General features: G+C 35.9%; 1 protein-coding gene across 6 annotated transcripts in view; it reads left to right on the forward strand.

The window, feature by feature from the left end:
* SPOPL (speckle type BTB/POZ protein like) overlaps positions 1–22,958 on the forward strand; it is a 52,080-nt gene that overhangs the window by 12,517 nt on the left and 16,605 nt on the right. For 2 of the 6 annotated variants that reach the window (XM_018062423.1, XM_018062415.1), the window contains exons 2-6: positions 15,508–15,667; positions 18,073–18,209; positions 18,391–18,512; positions 18,786–18,937; positions 20,802–20,929. In XM_018062423.1, the coding sequence (XP_017917912.1) occupies positions 15,664–15,667; positions 18,073–18,209; positions 18,391–18,512; positions 18,786–18,937; positions 20,802–20,929 (543 nt within the window). In that variant the 5' untranslated portion in view covers positions 15,508–15,663. Of the gene's footprint in view, positions 1–15,507; positions 15,668–18,072; positions 18,210–18,390; positions 18,513–18,785; positions 18,938–20,801; positions 20,930–22,583; positions 22,681–22,958 lie in introns of those variants that run through there. The other 4 variants (XM_018062440.1, XM_018062431.1, XM_018062447.1 and 1 more) reach the window with 3 other exon arrangements.

Consider the following 22,958-nt stretch of genomic DNA (forward strand, 5'->3'; position numbering starts at 1 on the left):
TAATTTTGTCTAGGTTAGTACTAGTTTATGTCTTCTGTCCCAGTATCTTGTCTGACTTAACATTTGTAATGTCTAATTTTTAATGAAATATTGTTGTTAACAACTGCTTTAAAATAAGCCTTAGTAGTTCGGTAGAATTTTTATTTTTAGCTGCTGCCATGGTGTGGTCTACTGATAGGTAAGAGACATGTATAATAGTGAGGTCTGTCTTAACAGGTGGTAAAATTTTAAGTACTTCTTTCCCGAACCCATCTCAGATACATTATAATCAGTGACGGTATCAGGATGGGGCTCTCCATGATTAAAAGTGGGCTGGGACATTAATGATAAGGAGCAATTAACTCCTCTTGGTCTCAGGTGATGGTAAGAGATGTGATGCCTCTGCCTTCATCTCTTTGGGCACCAGCCTGTTGTTCCATGTTGATGCAGCTTGCAAGATTCATGAAATTAGAATGATGGCAGCAAGTGGTATCAGTGGAAAACTGTAGGTTATATACGCTGAAATTGTGATTGAGCGGTCCTGGAATAGAATGGGTAAGCAGCACTTTTCAGTAGAGCTTTGTGTGATGGTGGAAGGGTCTATGATCTCCACATTCCATTATTGGTAGCTTTGGTCACTTGCATCTACTGAGCACTGAAAATGAGTCTAGTACAACTGAGGAGCTGAATTTCTAATTTAAATATTTTGTTATTTGGTAAGACTTTTTTATTAGCGGTTCTACTTGATCTGCTTTAGCTAGGTATTTGGCTTTCTGACCTTATCTATGTTTCTTCAGTGCCTGGCTGATTTAGATTTTTAATGAATGTTTGCTCAGTAAATGCTAGATGAATGTGAAATTGTTCCAGTGTCCTGAAATTCTAGAACAAAAAACATTGCTTCAGTTCAGTTCAGTTCAGTTGCTCAGCTGTGTCCAACTCTTTGCGACCCCATGAATCGCAGCACACCAGGCCTCCCTGTCCATCACCAACTCCCAGAGTTCACTCAAACTCACGTCCATCTAGTCAGTGATGCCATCCAGCCATCTCATCCTCTGGCGTCGCCTTCTCCTCCTGCCCCCTGCCCCTCCCAGCATCAAAGTCTTTTCCAATGAGTCAGCTCTTCGCATGAGGTGGCCAAAGTACTGGAGTTTCAGCTTTAGCATCATTCCTTCCAAAGAACACCCAGGACTGATTTCCTTGGACACTTTCTAAAAAGTGACTTGAAAACTAATAAAAGTAAACTACTCTGTTTTGTTTTTGGCCATGCCCTTGGTTTACAGAATTTTAGCTCTCCCACTAGGAATTGAACCCTGGGCATCAGCAGTGAAAGCACGAGTCTTCAGCACTGGTTCACCAGGCAATTGCCATGTTTTTTACTGTAATTAAATGAGAAGAAGGAGAACTTTTAAGAAAAATGACTTATGATTTTTAAAAAATAATACCTTGTGGAGGATAAAGCTTTAATCAAATGTTTATTCATATTTTCCTAAAATAAAAGAGATGAGGGGAAGAGTAGGAAAAGGGAGAGGGAAGGGAGGAAGTATAGCTTTTATTATGGATGAATGTTTTAGGACTCAGATAAATCTGAACAATGCCTAGGGTTAATGTAAGTGGATCCAGAATTGGCAACTAACTGTGCAGAAACTACTGTAAGTATTTAATGGACCTTATCTCTTAATACTCATTATATTTTTTCTGAGTGAGAAATTATTCCCTTTCTGAGGATGAGAAAGGTAAGGGCCAGAATGAGAAAGTAACTTGTTCAAGAGTTATAAAACTAAAAAAGTTTTTTTTTTTTTAATTTGCATTATGTCATGTACAGATCTTTTCCTGTGTGTCCATTTTGATGAGTTTTGACAGGTATATTCACCTATGTAACAACAGCCCAATCAAGATATAGGATCATTTCCATTACTCCAGAAAGTTCTCTTGAAGATTATGCAATTTTTAAGAGACACTTTGGGCATCAGTTTATCTTTGTACAGCTACGCCTCCACGTTACTTGCATTAAAAGGGAGGTGGAAGCTGTTAGAGATAAGCACTGTGAGAGCAGCAGCATTCACAGCTCAGTAATAGCTGATGAAGAGCCAAATGATAAAGGTTAAAAAAGCAAAAACAGAACCTCAGAAACATCAGAAACCTCAGGCAAATTTAACTGTTCTTCATAGTTCATGAGATTATTACTGTTTTGTAAACTAGTTCTGTTTTTGAATTTTACATTAGTACTCATACACATTGAACCAATTTATTTAGTGCTTTCTGTGTACCAGGCACTATATTAGGTATTGTCTATACAGTCTCATTCAATATAGCAGTCATTTGAGATATTACCATTTATTATTCCCAATTTACAAACAAGAAAATTGAGACCCAGAGAACTTACACAGCTGCAGGATTTTTACCCAAGTCTAAGATCAGAAACCAAATTCTTAACCCTGATGGTGTTCTGTGGATCATTCTATAATACTAAATGCTACCTGGTACTTTGATTTTTAGGAGGCAACAATTATGTAGTAAATATGTAATACTTTTGCAGCAGTTGACTTCAAATCTAGTCAGTATGTCTTTGCTTAGTATATGCCGTCTTATACAATAGGCAGTAGTTATGTAAAGTTGAAAATAGAATCATCTCAAGGAGTTCTCCCTGTTTGATGAATTGAAAAACCATAGTATTTCCAATTAAGAATCCTTCATTTAATTTCTGAGTTACTTTTTTGGGTTTTGTTTGTTGTTGTCTTTTTTTTTTTAACTCTGTGACCTTAGATCATATTACTTCTATTTTTCAGTTTCTCTGTAGAATAGAAGTAGCTACTTCATTTAGTTGTTTAAAGGATCAAATGAGATAATATATATGTAAGAGTAAAATTCTAAACTATGAAGTAAAATCTTATGGATTACTATACTGAGAACTATATTTGATTAATTCTGTATGCAAGGCATTGGTTATGAAAGTTCTTGGGTAGTAGCTAAGAAATTATTCATTTTGCTGAAGAAAATGGTATGGGAGTAAACTTAAGTGTTTGGCTAGTAAATGTTTTACAGAAGTGCCAATTAAGGTGGACAGATTAAAACACTGTTAGTGCTTAAAGAAGAGAGATGGTTAACTTATCTATTGTTTGTTCGTTGAGATAGCTTCTCTCAAGTTTGAGAAAAAAGTGTTGTTATAATTTATAAATTAGAGCCCTGATAAAGGTTTTACCTGAAGGGACTTGGGAGATCTAGTTCATATTATGTCTTCCTTCCTTGTTTCCACAGACCTTAGCTCAGTGTAGAGCACAAGTCAGTGACTGGGGAGGGGCTGAGAGAAATAGACCATAAAGGAACAGATGAAGGAGTGAAAACAAACAAAAACAAGAGGGTGATGGTCTTGCAGCTTGCCATACTGAGTCGTCTCCTGACTGCTAGTTTTGCCCTTTTTTGGTTCACCGCAGTTTATATATCACTATAATTTAAAGTCTTACTTCATGAAGTTCAGTGAACATAGTTATAAAGTGCCATGCTAAGCATTTAAATAAGGCTGCTTTTTTAAAATCCCAATACTGTCTTTATAAGATTTCTGGAAATAGCCTCCTTTTAAAAAGTAAAATTATGTGCTTCATATATTTTTAAGGGAATATGGCCGTTAATACAGATCTATCTAGCCTTCTGATTTTCTTATTGTGCCTTGTATCTAAGTTATTTACATAAGTAATAAGAAAACAAATGAGCTTGTAGCAACTAGCATAACATACATATCTAGTTGTTTTTAAATGATGATTTTTTTAAAATGATTGCCAAAGATCCAGAGTGTCCTTAATATGTAATGCTACAGGAAAAGCAATCAGGTTTTGAAGTGATTGATAGTCTATTTTTTCCCCAAGAAGGTCATTGATTGCCTTGTGAGGAGATCATGTAGTGATACCAAGACCTCTTAGTCTACAGTGTATGAGTGGTTCCTGTATAAGCTTATAATAAAACTGGATCCGATTTAGTGATTCTTGCCCTGAATGCTTTGTTTAGCCCAAAGCTCAGTGCTATGCAAGAGCATGTGTGATCTGAAGCCAAAAGGGACTAGGGGTAGAATCCAGATCTCTCAACTCAACACAGACTCCAGGGCTTTTTTCCGTTTTTGCCTTTATTAAGATAAGCTATAGTGTGTCTGTGTTGAGGAATGTTAAATGATTTTTACTTTTAATTCTTTTTTTTTTTTAAATATGTTAAATCAACAGAAATGTAGTGATTTTTGTGGGATTACAGTGTGTGCACACAGGGGTTCTTCTCTGTGTGTTTTTTTGTTTTTTTTTTTTTTTTTAAGGAGAACCTTGGTGTTGAATGATAAGGCAACAGTAAGCAGAGGTTTTAAATTCCTGCTTGTGTACAAACCTTCCCCAGCAAGTATTAATGGCTTTTAGGATTTATCAAATAGAGAAAGAGTTGGTCTTAGAAAGTCTATTTTGTCTGTTCTAATTAAGTTTCCATATATGTATAATTAAAATTTCTTCCTTACTGTTGGTGTTAGCGGATGTTATAGATTTCAAAAGAGGTGCCATAGCACTGGAATAAAACCCTGGGACAAAGAAGTTGAAAACTAGCCTAGTCTCTCAGGATGATACCTAGGTAGAATATTGAGTCTGCCTGTAGACTGAAGTCTGTGAAGAGTTGAGTCGTAAGTGGAGGACAAATGGATAGCTGCAGCAGTGATGATGAGATGAATGTATTATTGGTATTAATAGCTTTCTGGTCTAATCCTCATGCTAGAAATGTGGTCCTCAGTGTGAAATTCCTAGATCAGCACCATCAGCACCACCTGAGACTTGTTAGAAATGTAAATTCTGGGGCCTGACCCAGACCCACTAAATCATTAACCCTGGGATTGGGGCTCAATACTCTGCTTTAACAAGCCTTCCAGGTGATTCTCATGCACAATTAAATTTGAGAATCACTGCCCTAGAGAAATACAAAGCTGTGAGTCTACCATTTGTAATTATGTAAGAGGCTGGAACTACTTATTTGGACCATATCAAGTTACAGATAGTCTGCTTTTGATTTACAGAAACTTCAAATTACCAAATTCTAAAGAAAAGTCACCTTTTATTTTGGGCAGAGAGTTCAGACTGTAAACAATTACTTCACTTAGGCCTCTGTTAATAGCCAAAATAGGAAAAAGTTAAAGGCCCAGGTAAAGTAGACTATGGGGCTTTCCTGGTAGTTCAGATGGTAAAGAATCTGCCTGCAGTGCAGGAGACCTGGGCTTTGATCCTTGGGTCGAGAAGATCCCCTGGAGAAGGAAATGGCTGCCCACTCCAGTGTTCTTGCCTGGAAAACTCCATAGACAGAGCCTGGCAGGCCGCAGTCCATGGGGTCACAAAAAATCAGACATGACTGAGCAACTAACACAACAACAGCAAAGTAGACTATAAAGTAAAAGGAAGTATTTGCTCAACCCCTGTGGTGGGGAAAGGCCCTGTGTAATTTCATCATCATTAGCTACAACTCCTGGATGCTAAAACCCTCCTCCAGCTCTCCCCAGCTCTTTCCTCTTACATAGGAGTATATATAATCAGGAGGAAAGAATGGTCTTTCCACCCTTGGCCAGCATTTATTTTTTCTCTCGAGGTTTCAGAATATTTCCATTGCTGTATCCTTTATCACCCCCATTCCTGTTCCCCAAAGACTTAACAGTACCTGTGTGTAGGTGTGATGTCACTGAGTCTAATCACTCTCCTGAAAGTCACAGCTGTTTCTGTTTCAAAGAGAAGCCTTTCTGTCTGTGTTATATACATTTTACTGAACTGTAGTAAACTTGAAATAAACTGGTTTAAGTGAATTAGAGCTACAAGATGGCTATTCTCTTTTTGCATCTAGGTTTGAATTAGCTATTCCATTAATTCCTCAAACCATTTGATTAGTACCTTCCTTCTTTTTAAAAAATAGACTCTAGGCCTTGTGCTATAGAAATGAAGAGAAAAATCTTCATGGAGATCATAGTTTAGGTAAAAACAAAACTGTCCACATAAATCTCAGTCATAAAAGACAGTAAATGAAGGGGGGTGTGTGATGGAGGTGTTAAGTGTATCTATCTATATATATATATATATTTTTTTTTTTTTTTTGGTAATTTAATGTGAGCTGACTATGACAAAATGTGGTCCAGTAGAGAAGGGAATGGCAAACCACTTCAGTATTCTTCCCTTGAAAACCCCATGAACAGTATGAAAAGGCAAAAAGATAGGACACTGAAAGATGAACTCCCAGGTCACTAATGCCCAATATGCTACTGGAGATCAGTGGAGAAATAACTCCAGAAAGAATGAAGAGATGGAGCAAAAGCAAAAACAACACCTGGTTTTGGATGTGACTGGTGATGGAAGCAAGGTCTGATGCTGTAAAGAGCAGTATCGCACAGGAACCAGGAATGTCTGGTCCATGAATCAAGGCAAATTGGAAGTGGTCAAAGAGGAAATAGCAAGAGTCAATGTTGACATTCTAGGAATAAAAGCAAAGTAAAATGGATTGGAATGGGTGAATTTAACTCAGATGACCATTATATCAACTACTGCGGGCAGGAATCCCTTAGAAGAAATGGAGTAGCCATCATGGTCAACAAAAGGGCCTGAAATGCAGTACTTGGATGCAGTCTCAAAAACGACAGAATGATCTCTGTTCGTTTCAAAGGCAAAACATTCAATATAATGGTAATCCAAGTCTATGTATGCCCCAACCAGTAACGCTGAAGAAGCTGAAGTTGAACAGGTTTATGAAGACCTACAAGACCTTTTAGAACTAACACCCAAAAAAGATGTCCTTTTTATTATAGGGGACTGGAATGCAAAAGTAGGAAGTCAAGAAACATCTGGAGTAACAGGTAAATTTGGCCTTGGAATACGGAATGAAGCAGGGCAAAGGCTAATAGAGTTTTGCCAAGAGAACGCACTGGCTGGCCATAGCAAACACCCTCTTCCAACAACACAAGATAAGACTCTACACATGTATATCACCAGATGGTCAACACTGAAATCAGATGGATTATATTCTTTGCAGTCAAAGATGGAGAAGCTCTATATAGTCAGCAAAGACAAGACTGGGAGCTGACTGTGGCTCAGATCATGAACTCCTTATTGCCAAATTCAGACTTAAAGAAAGTAGGGAAAACCACTAGACCATTCAGGTATGACCTGAATCAAATCCCTTACAATTATATAGTGGAAGTGAGAAATAGATTTAAGGGGCTAGATCTGATAGAGTGCCTGATGAACTATGGATGGAGATTCATGACACTCTACAGGAGACAGTGATCAAGGCCGTCCACTAAGAAAAAGAAATGCAAAAAAGAAAAATCGCTGTCTGAGGAGGCCTTACAAATTGCTGTGAAAAGAAGAAAAGCCAGAAGCAAAGAAGAAAAGGAAAGATATACCCATTTGAATGCAAAGTTCCAAAGAATAGCAAGGAGAGATAAGAAAGCCTTCCTCAGAGATCAGTGCAAAGAAATAGAGGAAAACAACAGAATGGGAAAGACTAGAGATCTCTTCAAGAAAATTAGAGATACCAAGGGAACATTTCATGCAAAGATGGGCTCAAAAAAGGACAGAAATGGTATGGACCTAAGAGGCAGAAAATGTTATGAAGAAGTGGCAGGAACACACAGAAGACCTGTACAAAAAAGATCTTCACAACCCAGATAATCACGATGGTGTGATCTCTCACCTAGAACCAGATGTCCTGAAATGTGAGGTCAAGTGGGCCTTAGGAAGCATCACTACGAACAAAGCTAGTGGACGTGATGGAATTCCAGTTGAGCTATTTCAAATTCTGAAAGATGATGCTGTGAAAGTGCTACATTCAATATGCCAACAAATTTGGAAAACTCAGCAGTGGCCACAGGACTGAAAAAGGTCAGTTTTCATTCCAATTCCAAAGAAAGGCAGTGCCAAAGAATGCTCAAACTACTGCACAATTGCACTCACTCACACGTTAATAAAGTAATGCTCAAAATTCTCCAAGCCAGGCTTCAGCAGTACGTGAACCATGAACTTCCAGATGTTCAAGCTGGTTTTATAAAAGGCAGAGGAACCAGAGTTCAAATTGCCAACATCCGCTGGATCGTGGAAAAAGCAAGAGAGTTTCAGAAAAACATTTATTTCTGTTTTATAACTATGCCAAAGCCTTTGACTGTGTGGATCACAATAAACTGTGAAAAATTCTGAAAGAGATGGGAATACCAGACCACCTGACCTGCCTCCTGAGAAATCTGTATGCAGGTCAGGAAGCAACAGTTAGAACTGAGCATGGAACAACAGACTGGTTCCAAATAGGGAAAGGAATACGTCAAGGCTGTATATTGTCACCCTGCTGATTTAACTTCTATGCAGAGTACATCATGTGAAATGCCAGGCTGGAAGAAGCACAGGCTGGAATGAGGATTGCCAGGAGAAATATCAATAACTTCAGATATGCAGATGACACCACTGTTATGGTAGAAAGTAAAGAGCCAAAGAGCCTCTTGATGAAAGTGAAAGAGGAGAGTGAAAAAGTTGGCTTAAAGCTCAACATTCAAAAAACTAAGATCAAGGCATCCAGTCCCATCACTTCATGCCAAATAGATGGGGAAACAGTGGCAGACTTAATTTTGGGGGCTCCAGAATCACTACAGATGGTGACTGCATCCATGAAATTAAAAGACGCTTACTCCTTGGAAGAAAGGTTATGACCAACCTAGACAGCATATTAAAAAGCAGAGACATTACTTTGTCAGCAAAGGTCCGTCTAGTCAAGGCTATGTTTTTCCAGTAGTCATGTGTGGATTTGAGAGTTGGACCATAAAGAAAGCTGAGCGCTTAAGAATTGGTGCTTTTGAACTATGGTGTTGGAGAAGACTCTTGAGAGTCCCTTGGACTGCGGGGAGATCCAGCCAGTCTATCCTAAAGGAAATCAGTCCTGAATATTCATTTGAAGGACTGATGTTGAAAATGAAACTCCAATAATTTGGCCACCTGATGTGAAGAGCTGACTCATTTGTAAAGACCCTGATGCTGGTAAAGATTGAAGGCAGGAGGAGAAGGGAATGACAGAATGAGATGGTTGGATGGCATCACCTACTAAATGGACATGAGTTTGAGTAAACTCCAGGAGTTGGTGATGGACAGGGAGGCCTGGCGTGCTGCAGTCCATGGGGTTGCAAAGAGTAGTACACGACTGAGCAACTGAACTGAACTGACTATGGCAAGCCAATTTCAGTTTTCTAAAAGGGCATATCATGTTAAATGCCCCCCCCGCCCCCCGCTTATAATACTTCTTAAAAGTAAATGTCATGATTATATTGAAGTTCATTTTACATTAAGAGTAAAAAGAATAGGACGCTACCTTCCCACTCCCAGTTCCACTTCCCACTGTAATTTTACCTGTTTTTAGTCTAGGCAGTGTTGCCTACCTCCCTCTCTTCAGTCTCTCAATTATTATTCATTGTTAATTTTACATCATCAAGGTGGTTGCATTTTTTTTCTATAATTGTAATTTCTCTTACTTTATTTATAGGCCAGTTCTAAAACTTTTAAACCCAGATATTTATAATGTGATAATATAAATATTTACTATAGAACAAAGTTGAATGGCCTCACAGAATGAAATGAAATCCTGTGTACAATGGAAAATTTTCTAAATATCAAATTCTAGTGGATTCTCCTAGTTTTGTTTTTGTTTTTTTCAGTTTCTTTCTCTTCCAGGACCTATTCAATTCTATTGTCTTTTCGGTCCCGTGATTTTTTTCTTTAGATTCTTTTTTCGTTTGGTTAGCACTGTGGTCTTCAAAAGAAGCATCCACATAAAGGGATTTCACAAGATCATTTTAGGGGGTGTCAGAATATATTAATAATTAAATTATTTTATTTTATCTGATTATTTTTAATTCTGTTTGCTTTGTACTTAAATGTTAGTATAATATGTTAATTTATAAATAGACGTGTGTGCTGAGAGCATATGGGGTTTTTTTACTCATCAAGTCATGTCATACAAAAATGTTTGGAGTTCATTGAGTAATTTTCAAAATAGAATGGCAAACTTGAAGTATTTGCTGTCTGAAAATGTGCTTTATTCAGCTTGCAAGTGAGGGCTACACTTCATTGCAGCGGCTTCTCTTGTCCCAGAGCACAGGCTCTAGGCACATGCGCTCAGTGGTTGTAGTTTGCAGTTCCTAGAGCATAGGCTTAGTAGTTATGGCACACAGGCTTTGCCGTGAATCATGTGGAATCCTCTCAGACCAGGGATCAAACCTAATTCCCTTGCTTTGACAGATGGATTCTTAACCACTGGACCACCAGGGAAGCCCTGTTTCTGTTTTTATCCCCTTGAGGAGCACCTGTTGGGTCTCCTGTTGGAATATTGGATCTCTTCTATCTGATCTCCATCTTCTAACTTCTCTTATTTCCTATGTTCTTTGCGTTTTTAGTTTGTCTATTCACGCGTAGTTTCCGTCAATTGTAACATTTTATTGTTTATTTTGCCCGTTGAATTTATCATTTACATTTTTAATTAACAAGAATTACTGTTCTCTGACCATTTTTTCAAAGACTTATTCTTGTTTTATGTAAGTGTACCATTCTGTCTCCTAAACTGTCCCCATTTCTACCATGGTTATTTTGTTTTACATTTTTGGACTGTTTCCCAAATGTCTGTTGTAATTTTTCTCCTTTAGTTTCCCTGCTAATCTTTTCCTATCTAATTGATTTTTCTGCTAATTTATCCCTGTTTATCTACCTTGAACTTCTCAAAATGTCTGATATACCAATATCATCCTTATTTTCCAGTCCTGTCATGACTTCATTGTTTTGTAAAAATGTGTTTTCATCTCATTGGAATATTGGGAAATAAAAGAGACAGGTAAGTGTGCTCACTTCACTGCCTTGAACTGTTTTCAGGGTTCCATTTTGGCTATAGTATGTGATCCAGATGTCTAGAAATTAGAAAGTTGATAAGAAAGCCATTTATCTATCATATGAGTTTGGCGGAAAGTATGAATCACCTTTGCTTTTTGTCTTTTCATTTCTTTGGTTTTGTGTGTGTGTATATGTGTGTGTGTGTGTTTTCTGTTAGTAACATGCTGGAAAGATTGTCTTTAAGAATTTAATATAAGCTTAGGCCTGAATCCAGGCAGCCAGGCAAGCATTGCCAAATTTTAGCATTATAATCCTGGGCAAATTACGTAAACCTTTCTGTACTCTATTTTACTCACCCATAACATTGGCAGAAGCAGTGATTACCCTCTTCATAGAGTTATTTTGGGAGTCAAATTAGACAAATACTTAAGCCTGGCATATATCAAGAGAAAGCCTTTACAAAATATTTATTCTTGATATTATTAGATTGCTTCTATTCAGGAAAAAGTTACACATTTTAGATAGCCCTTTCTACAAAGTTGGCTATGAAGTGGATTATTATGAAATAAATTTTCCCAATGATTTCTCTGTATAATACTGAAAATGGATTTGCATAGAAAACTCCCTCTGATCCATGAGCTATTCCCTCTTAGTAAGCACCTACTGGAATAATAGTAGGATCTTTACATGATTAGGCTCATCAGTTCAGTTCAGTTCAGTCGCTCAGTCGTGTCCGACTCTTGGCAACCCCATGAATCGCAGCACGCCAGGCCTCCCTGTCCATCACCAACTCCCGGAGTTTACTCAGATTCACGTCCATCGAGTCAGTGATCCATCCAGTCATCTCATCCTCTGTCGTCCCCTTCTCCTCCTGCCCCCAGTCCCTCCCAGCATCAAAGTCTTTTTCAGTGAGTCAACTCTTCGCATGAGGTGGCTAGAGTACTGGAGTTTCAGCTTTAGCATCATTCCTTCCAAAGAAATCCCAGGGCTGATCTTCTTCAGAATGGACTTGTTGGATCTTCTTGCAGTCCAAGGGACTCTCACGAGTCTTCTCCAACACCACAGTTCAAAAGCATCAATTCTTCGGCGCTCAGCCTTCTTCACAGTCCAACTCACATCCATACATGACCACAGGAAAAACCATAGCCTTGATTAGATGGACCTTAGTCGGCAAAGTAATGTCTCTGCTTTTGAATATGCTATCTAGGTTGGTCATAACTTTTCTTCCAAGGAGTAAGTGTCTTTTAATTTCATGGCTGCAGTCACCATCTGCGGTGATTTTGGAGCCCAGAAAAATAAAGTCTGACACTGTTTCCACTGTTTCCCCATCTATTTCCCATGAAGTGATGGGACCAGATGCCATGATCTTTGTTTTTTCAATGTTGAGCTTTAAGGCAACTTTTTCACTCTCCTCTTTCACTTTCATCAAGAGGCTTTTTAGTTCCTCTTCACTTTCTGGGAGCTAATAATTAAACACTCAACTAATTGTATCATTTTTCTGTATGTTTACTTCTGTAAAGGTATAATAAAAATGTATATTCTTCTGGTCTTCTTGACTATGTTCATAACTCCACTTCCCTCCCCACTCCGAAACTCTTTTGTCCCAAAACCCAGCTTCTTATTGTGACTTAAATGATCCCCTTTATCATTGACTTACCTGTTTTCTAAACTACAAACCTTGATATCATCCATAATTCCTCAAACCTTATCATTTATACCTCTACTCTTCTGACTTCTTAAATCTTAAAGTTAGTTTTGCCTGTTGAAAGCTTGGAATGGATTTATACAGCATGTTTGACTTTTTTAGCTTAACTTTAGGAGATTCATGAGATTCATTCAGGCTGCATGTTGTAATAGATCATTCTCATTGCTGTATATTTCACTATATGAATGTACCACAGTTTATCCATTCTATTACTTATGAACATTTGGGTGGTTTTCAGCTTTTGGCAGTCACATGTGGATTATTGCTTTGTCTGTATTTATATCTAGGGCCAATCTATAAACTGTCTGGTACACATATTTTGAAGAACATGTGAGTGTATGCTTTTGGCAGTGTACCTAGGAGTGGAATTGATGGGTTTCAAGGTATTTAGTTATTTAGCTTTAATAGATACTGCAGTTTTCCAAAGTAGCCCCTAAGTACCTGAATACATATATGTATGTTTGCATATGTATATATGTCATTAAGATTGTTCTTTCAGAAGCGAATTAAAGTCTCCCACTGTGATTATTTTTGAATCAATCATACTGCATACAGGTTTTATGATTGACCTTTTTTCACATTTTATTTCCCTCTTTATGTCTCCTAATGCTCTTGCTTTAAAATCTCTTTTATCCGATCCTAGTATAGCTGTACCTGATGTAAGTTATATATTTTGTCTGTCTTTTTAACCTAGATCTTTTTATACACTTATACATGCACAACTCTTATTGCATTTTGCTTTATTGTGTTTGACAGATAATGTGGCGTTTTTTGTTTTTGTTGTTTTTACAAATTGAAGGTTCATGGCAACCTGGTTTTGACAGACGACAGCATTTCTAGCAAGAAAATATTTTTAATTAATGTATGGACTTTTTTTTAACAATACTACTGCACAGTTAATAAGCTACAGTATAGTATAAACATAACTTAGATGCACTGGGAAAGAAAAAAGTTCCTGTCACTCGCTTGTGTTATTCACTTTATTGCAGTGGTCTAGAACCCTCAATATCTATGAGGGATGCCTATATTGAAGTCTTCTCCAAACAGCAAATACAGTTGACTCCTGAACAAAATGGAGATTAGGGACACCAACCTCCTAAGCAATTGAAAATTCTCATGTAACTTTATACTCAGCCCTCCATATGTAGTTCCTCCATATCTATGGTTCTGAATCTGAGGCAAAGCCTGGATTCTTACTATACATTGTGGCTAGACTCAGCAAATATTCTTGGGAAAAAAGTATCTGTAGACTTGTCAGCTTGGCTTCAGATTATTCCCTCTTCTCTGGAATCTTGGGACCCTCTGTACTGATTGCTTGAGTAGCTCTTAAATGCCTCTGAATAGGTAGTTACTTTATTTTTATCCAGGTTTTTCTGCTACATAGCATAACTTAGTTCTCTTGCCAGCTGTTTCGTTATACCCAAAAGTAGAAGTAAAGTAGAAGACCCCGTGATAGCCTCTAAGTACTTTCTTTATGCATGGATTATCTTGGTTATTACTAGTCTTAACCACCACTGCCTAAATTATCTTCAGCTGTCACCTGTGAAGTTTTCCTTGCTATGTGTCTGTTCTAGTAATCACGTTATGCTAAGTGTAAGTACTTTATATATTTATATATGTATATATCAACTTTCATGTTATCCACTCACCAACCATTGGGAAATGAGGTACTATAATCTTTTAATAGGTAAAAGAAAGAACCAGTATCTGTAAGATTACAGAATTCATGACAAAGCAGTGATTCATAGAACTCTTGCTGTTAAAATCTCTGCTATAGTTGTGGTCTTCTATAATTTGTTTGCTTCCTTTAGAACCCAGCTCAGGGACCACATCCTCCTGTCCTGAAGGTGCTCCATTATTAACTCTGTACCTTCCTCTATCATATTACCATATTGCAAGTAATCACACATGTACCTGTCTTTCCTACTGTATTATAGTCTTCTCCAAAACAAGGACTACATGTTATTCATCTTTGTAGTACTTCCAAGTTCAACAACTAATTCCATTAGTCTGGAAGCTTGATAGCTAACACACTTAGGAATACTACACAGTTGTTGCAAATGACTCTCTTGAGAGTTTTTAAAAATAATCTAAATAAACTAAAGTACTTTATTCTCTAATAGTGGCTAATTTAGTCTCCATAGTTATAGAAGAGACTAATTTCATGAGACTTGCTTTGTGATAAGTGCTTTATTGTGGTGGTGTGGAACTAAATCCTTAATATCTTGAGGTATGCCTATGTATGCTAGTTAAAGTGAGGTCCTTTAAGGCATATTCTTATCTTTTCCCATAGTTGTTAATATTTGTCCCAAGATAAATTTCTAGGATGAATCTGACCAAAAAAAATTTCCCCTTGATACTAGCTATAAAATTGTCCTAGAAAAGACTTGCCAGTAATGTTTATATGCTTCCCTGTAGTTTTCCTGGCTGTCCGAATTGATAGCTTAAAAGAATCTTGGACTATTCTGTAGTGAAAAATGGTATGGGTTTTTTTTTTATACTCTACTGATTACAAATGAATTACAAATTATAAATTCAACTCTCCCTCCCCCCCACACTCCGCTTTCAGCTGTTCTCCTGCAAATTGCTTCTTTATCTTTTCCTGAATTTTTTTGAAATAATTCTTAGTTGACAACCATCTAATTGGTTATCATGGACATCAAATAACACATAGGCATTTTTATACTTTTAAAATTAGTAGCTTATTATTAGCATCATTTCCTTTCCTTTTTGCCAGAAATTTTACCATAAAAAAATGAGAAGGGAAGTTATTAAAATGTTACATATATTCCCACAAGAAATGTATGAGAGTGCCTATCTTTAAACTCTTACCCTTTTTTTTTGGATTATTACGATAATGCTAGGTTAAAACATGGCTTCTTAATTTAGTTTTAATTTATACGACTATAATTATGAATGAAGCTCTTTTTCTGTGAATTAATTTGTATTCTTTACTTTTTTCTTTCTAATTTTTAGGAAATCATTAAATATTAGGGAAATTATCCCCTTTTTGTGCTCTATGCATTGCAAATACTTTTGTTGGTTTGTTGATTTCAAGATTGGTCATGGTGGCTTATTAGCTTGCTTCAGAATCACTGGCAAAAGTATTGACTAGGATCGGGCTCTTTTCACATGGGTAAGTCAATAATCATTGCCCTTTTGGTACATTTATTAACTGTGAATTTTCTTAGAAATATCCAACTCATATTTCTGCTCCTGTTTCTACCTTTAGCCCAGTAGACGACAGTGGTAGTTTTACTAGAATGGGGCTAGCCGGGAAAGTCAGAGCTTTGCTGCCGGATGAGGTGGACTTGATCTGGGGCCAGGAGAGGGTGGGAAGACCATGCCTTTGTCAACTAAAAGTAGCAAACTTGGTTTGAAAGAAAGGGGACAGCCTGCAGCTTTGCAAACCAGGCCAAAAAAAAAAAAAAGGAATGAAAAGCCAAACAGGTATCGGCAACAACTACACAATATGATAGAGATAGATACTGCAGTGAAGTCCTAGCAAGTTACTAAGAAGAAAACAGCCAGGCATAGAAAAATAAATCATAATGCAGAGTTGCTGCAGTCCAGCTTTCAGCTAGGTATTATGAGATGTGCAGAGAAACTGGAAACCATGATACATATTCAGGGGAAATAGCAGAAGCCAGACATAAAGCTACATGTTGGGCAGTTCTATTTACATGGAATTTCTAGGTAACGTATAACTATGGGGAACACATTAGTGGCTCCCTAAATTTGGGAGTGGGAAGGACTTTTGGGGATACTGGAAGTACTCTAAAACTATATGAATGCACAGCTATATAACTAAACTCACTAAAAATCATTGATCTATACATTTAAAATAAGTGAATTTTGTGATATGTAAATTATACCACAATAAAACTGTTTAAATGTGGAAGAGGAACCAACATCTTTAAAACAACTACTCTTATTAGTGATCTCAGCTCCCTGTTGTGATCTCAGACTCGCTGTCAGTCTGCTGTTCTGTTTTCAAACGTAAATAACCAATTGTAGTTTATAAAAGTAATTGAAGACAACAACTGGAGGTACTTCATTAAGAGAAGTACCTAATTTTTATGTAGAAGTGAATAATTGTTAAAGTGACAGTGTACAATACTCTTAAATTATGTATTCACTTTTCTTTAAGGCACTCTTGACTACCTCCAACCATTTATCTTCTCTCTTCTTGCTTCATTAAGGAGCATCTTCACCTTCACTCTTCTTCACCTCTCCTTTAATGGTCGTCGTGACTTACAAGTGCTCCTCATAGAACATTCCCAGTGTTATCATCCTGACTTTCTTGTCTGGCTACTTTGCTGGTTCCCTAGTTTATTGCATTGTGCTGCAAGTATGTGAACAATAGGAACTCTTCCGTATGTGAGGAACCTATATAAATAACATTTGGGTCAGTATTTAGTATAGATGCCATTATTGAAAGGGGAAATAATTTAATCATAAAGGAATAGAAACCTGACATAGTGTAGAATCTTTTTGCTACAGCCCCTTTCTCCTTAGAACTCTGTAATAGTTAATCCTCTTTTCTATATGTATTCAACAATGATAAGAATGGGGGCATCTTGATTCTTGTTCCTTTAATGGAACATGATACTCAGAGCAAATATTCTGCATTTTGAGTGAAATCCTTCCCTTTTTCCCTTTAGTAGTTTCTTCTTATAGGACTCATATGGTTTTCTTTGCGCATAATTATTCTTAAATGAAAAAGAGTTCTCCAGACTTGAATCTTTGTACTAGAATGTAATCTTGAAACCATCCGTACCCCTGAAAGTACAATAATTATGTATATCTTTTGGATTTTGCTTCTTTCTTTTATAGACTTTTCCAAATTGGAAAGCATCATCTAGTTACTAATGTCCTGGCCAGATTATGATGATTAATTGTGTGTCCAAACGGATATAGTTCAAGAACAGCTAATTGGGAAGAAATTTTATGATACAGTAGATGTTATCTGGTAGGAAACACTGATGTGGACAGAGTCTTTATCAGAGAACCTGTGTGTCTGAGATAGAGGGAGAGTTCTGTGAAATATAATTCTTCAGCATTGCCTGGTTAGGTCACATTCTTTGTTTATAGTTGATCAAAGCTTTGGGCTCTGACAGATGAGTAAGTGATATTTGTAGTTTCCAGGGCTGTTCTAACTTTCTAACCCTTTTGATTTTCACATATATGTCAATAGAAAGGTGAAGGAAAGTGAATCAAATATTCAGTGCTGTCAGTAAGTTTCCATGTGATTTTTATGTTTATGATCTTGCTGTTACAGTATTTTATTTTTGATTTGTGATAATTTAAGTATGCCTTTGTAAAATAGCTTCTATAAGTATTAATTTCATTTAGATTCAAACATTACATGGCATAAAGGCTTATGATTTATTTATTAAAAATTATTTTTCATTAATTTAAATGAAATCACATTTCCTCATAATGTAATTTGAGAAAGTAATTGTTTTATGACTGTTTAAATGCTTCTTCCCTCTTGATTTAAACTTGGTGATTACTAAGTGAAACTTCTTTTCTTTGTAGTAAAGTACTCACCTGTGTGGGATATTGCATACATCTTAGAAGACTGCAATAAAGTGGCAATGTCTCGGGAACCCACCCCACCTCTCTCTGGAGATATGTCTATCGGTCCTATAGCAGAAAGCTGGTGTTATACACAGGTACGTGTTATTAAAAAATGACTTACTTTATGCTAGATACTGTATACTATTTTGAGAATATTATGAAGCACTTCAGCATTGTTATTAGAAGTGTTAGGAGATGAGTCATAGGATGTTCAACATGTGACAAGTCAAGAATGTAAAGGTCATCATCATAAAAGTCCTTTTCTGAATGTTCCAGGTTAAAGTAGTAAAATTTTCCTACATGTGGACCATTAATAACTTCAGTTTTTGTCGAGAAGAAATGGGTGAAGTGTTAAAAAGTTCAACATTCTCATCTAGCCCCAGTGACAAAATGAAATGGTAAGATTTTTGGTTTTTTCGGATATTTGTTTTTGAGGTAATCATTAGCACTTTATAGTTTCATCGTTACAGTTTCTAAATGGATATTTGTCAGATTTTACATTTGATTTATAAGTTCCTAGTAGTATAGAGAATTATAAAGAACTGTGAGAATATTGAACTGTGAGATCTGTTGTATTATTTAGATTATTTAACAGATGATTTCAGTATTGCGTCTCTCTTGAATGTTTAAACTATTATCTTCCTCCATGTGAGCCTGTTGTTTTATTTTAGGTGCCTGAGAGTAAATCCAAAGGGATTAGATGATGAAAGTAAAGACTACTTGTCCTTATATTTGCTTTTAGTCAGCTGTCCAAAAAGTGAAGTTCGAGCAAAATTCAAATTTTCCCTTCTGAATGCTAAAAGGGAAGAAACAAAAGCAATGGGTAAGTGATTTCCAAACTGACTGAAAGGCATCTTTATGTAACTGTGTAGATGTACTGTGACTTTTGCACTTTTATCTAGAAAAATTTAGGATTTTTTCCCCCTAAAATCTGCTTAATCAAAAATGTTTCATTTTGGCTGGTAATCTTAAATGCCAGGGTAAAGTTACAGTTGTTTTACTAAGTCTTCATAAGACATGTAAAATTAGTTTTAAATCATATTAAAATTTAAATTTTTCATGTCCTAAAATGACATTCATTTTTCACTTGTAAGAATAGCTGCTATTAGGACAAGGTACCTGGTTCAGTGCCTGGCATATATAATAGGTGTTCAGAAAGCATTTCTTTTTCTTCCTTGCCATTTTTGCCAGATAATAAAATCTAAAGAACCGTGTGAAAGATATTTCAATGCCCTGATATTTTGTCACTGTAATTTTTTTGAGCAGTAGACTAAACAGTGACTGAAAAGAATGGTTTTTCTTAGTCTTAGAACCTGTTAAATTCAGTTCAAGCCTCTGAATTATAGCCAGCTGAAACTGTAGCCTGGCACTTCATAGTAAAAGATCATTGTAGAAAATGTACAGTGTATATAGTAGGAAAATATATTGTGCATTAAATTTTAAGTGATTTCTAGAAGGGATTAACAAAATCAAGTAACATCATTACAAAAACTCTCCAAAACACATTTTAAATAATGTATCTCCTTGCTGAAGTAATGCATGGTTTCACATGTATTTTTATAATTCTGACATGTAAGATAAAATAACGTCTTAGTTCAGGCTGCTGTAAGAAAGAAGCATAAGACTGGGTGGCCTGTAAGCAACAGACATTTATTTCTTACAAATCTAGAGGCCAGGAATCTAAGGTCAGCGTTCTAGCATGGTCAGATTCTAGTGAAGACTCTACTTACAGACCTGCCAACCTTGCATTGTGTCTTCACATGGTGGAAAGGACTACCCCGTTCATGAGGATCTCTACCCTCACAATCTCATCTAATCCCAGTCATTGGCCTCTTAATACCATCACACTATGGGTAGGGTTTCAACATAAAACTTTTAATGGTATACATTTAGTCCATAAAATGGAGTATCTCAATTAGATATATTACTGGTTTTCTACCTTCAATTTGTATAGTAATAGTGAATACTTTCTATAAAGGACCTTGTTTATTTCATAATATATAGTTATTAACCAGTGTATATAAGGCATAAGAAACATTTACTTTAGACATTTATTAAATATTTTACCGATCACACTAAAACCATCTTGTGGACCTTGATGAAAGTTGTTTTTAGAGGTAATTGGATTATGTTTAAAGACCTAAGAAATGATAAGGGACTTTTTTTTTAGCTTTTTTCTCCGGTTAATGGATTTTTCTCTAGTTCCATAAAACTTATATCAGTGGGATGGTTATCCCAGGAAAGCTCATAGAATGCCCTGGTGATTTAAAGCATCCTTTTTTAAAGGAAGAAGCAAGAAATTAATATTTCTAATCTGGTTCTGATATTAGATAATGAATACTATGCCTTTGCCAATGTGTTTTGATCCTACTTTATTATTAAAGGGCTTAGATTGTTTGAAAGATCTCTTACTTCTTGAGATTTGATCTGGCTTTTCTTCTACTTAGATATCTAGGAATCTGGAAGTGAGCTCATTGATAATTAACCAGAATTTGTGGTAGTACTGTGAAATGATCTGGTTCTAGCTAGTGTAACTCTTACCATTTTACTTATGAAAATACATATCTGTAATTTTTATGATAGATGTATTTGTCAAGTCCTATTTTTGCACATTCATTTAATTGTTATTATTAGCAGAATGTCTTGAATACTTGTTTTATTTAAACTTATATTGTGTTTTCCACCAGAAAGCCAAAGAGCATATCGATTTGTACAAGGAAAGGACTGGGGTTTTAAAAAATTCATTCGAAGAGATTTTTTGCTTGATGAAGCTAATGGTCTTTTACCAGATGACAAGCTTACATTATTTTGTGAGGTGGGTACATTTTTTTATTCAAGGAACTCAGTGTTTGGTTATATTTAGTAGTAAAGCAAAAATATGCACTAGAACAATATTGATTGCACTTTTTAAATCAACTAACTGGTATAATTGGTAAGGTTTTATATAAATATTCTAAAAGTAAAAGCTGACAAGTTCTTAGAAATCAGTATAGTAGCCAGCCTGAAAAAAGTCCTGTCGTTAGCTATAAATTGTCTATACAGTTATACTATCACATACTTTGCTCATACAAAGACTCTGGATGTATATGACTTTATATGAAAATTTTTAAATATCTTCTTCATTCTGAATAATTCTAAATGGTCAGCATTTTTTGTTATATTCAGATTGATGATATTAAATATAGTGGCTTATCAGTTTGAATCCATACTTGCATGGTAGTGAAAGTGCCTGAGAAAAGATTGGGAAGCTTTTTGTTCATTTATTCAAACAGATGTTAGCATTATAAATAATGGCATCTCAAAATTTTTAAGCTATACCTTTGTTGACAAATCTATGATATAATTATATGCATGAAATGCCGTCTTTTGAAAGTTGCTAGCATTGGCCCCTTCCAATAATTTACACTTATGATCTGTCTTAATTTGAGGCTTGAACTAGCTTCTGTAATTGTTATTACATAGCTTTATCTATATGAATTGTTGAAATGATAGGGTAACCTCAACATTAAATATATTTCAGTAGGTTATTGTAGACGGATGAGTGTCTTAAAAGCACAATAACTTACTTAACTGCTACTGAATTAGCTTGACGCTTCTTATAGAAAATGTGTAAAATTTCTTGGCAGGATTACAAACTAATTATATGTCATTATGCTGTGTCAGAAGAATAATTGAAATATGGCCCCTGAGACCACGTAGTGCAAATAGAATTCATCTTATTTTCACTTAGACAAGTTAAATGAACTATAAGATGAATTTGTTATGAATACTATTATTTGGTTGATAATGCACATAGCACAAGTGTCTTGAGCAGAGCTTATCATTAAATAATTTGATAAAAATATAGACTAAAGCATTTGTTGCCAATAGAGAAATATTCTAAGTAGTATTCTGAATAATTATACGGTGTGTTATTTAAGCATTCTTAATGTAGAGTTTTCTCAGAATTTTAGTAGTTATCCTAAATTTCAACATATTAATTTATTTTAATCACATAATCATAGAATTTAAAGGACATTAAAGGCTATGTAATCCAGTTAAGGAAAAAAAAATGTACCTACTGCAGCTAAAAGTCTTTCTGTGAATTTTAAGAAAATGTTTCTGTTTTTAGAATTGAAATATTGTTTACTAAAGTATGCTTCCCTAAGTATATTTTATTGGAACCTAGACAACTAAAAAATTCAGAATGAAGGCTGAAACTAAGATTTATTTTGATACATGTTTTTGAAGTGTATTTTTTATCCACATGCTAAATTTTACATGCTAGTCACCTCCTAAAAATAGAACCTACCAGTGACATACATTTTAAGTTGATCACATTTAGTGTTAGATACTATAATAGATACCTTTACTGATACAGACATTCATACCTTGGGCACTGTATTTAACATAGGTGGGCTTTGAACAAACTTTCCTCACGCCCTCCACCGTTTCTTCCATACCTCTCATTGATGCCCTTCCTTCTACAGCATCTCCAGCACTGCTTGCAGAAGAGGAGGAAGCATTGCACTGCCCTACCTAAAGAACTGCCTCCTCCCCCTCCCCTGCAAGTGGTGCTGTAGACAGGTAAGGCAGTTTGGTGCTACCCTTTTGTGCAAGACATAAGTAATCTTGCAAGTCCTATGAATCAAGTAGCCAGAGCTAGAAATTTCTGTCAGTGTAAACAATCTTTCTGCCTCTTCTTTTCCAAAGTGATGCAGAAAACAGGAATTGAAGAATAAGTAGGAAAAATAAAAAATTGGTTAGCTTAATTTATCTTTTGCAATCCAACAGATTTTAAATAGTCTCAATCTATAGACCCATGCTAGTCTGTGGTATGCAGAAGACTATATGCAGACAGATAA

The sequence above is a fragment of the Capra hircus genome, chromosome 2 (genome assembly GCF_001704415.2).
Source record: "Capra hircus breed San Clemente chromosome 2, ASM170441v1, whole genome shotgun sequence".
NCBI lineage: Eukaryota > Metazoa > Chordata > Mammalia > Artiodactyla > Bovidae > Capra > Capra hircus.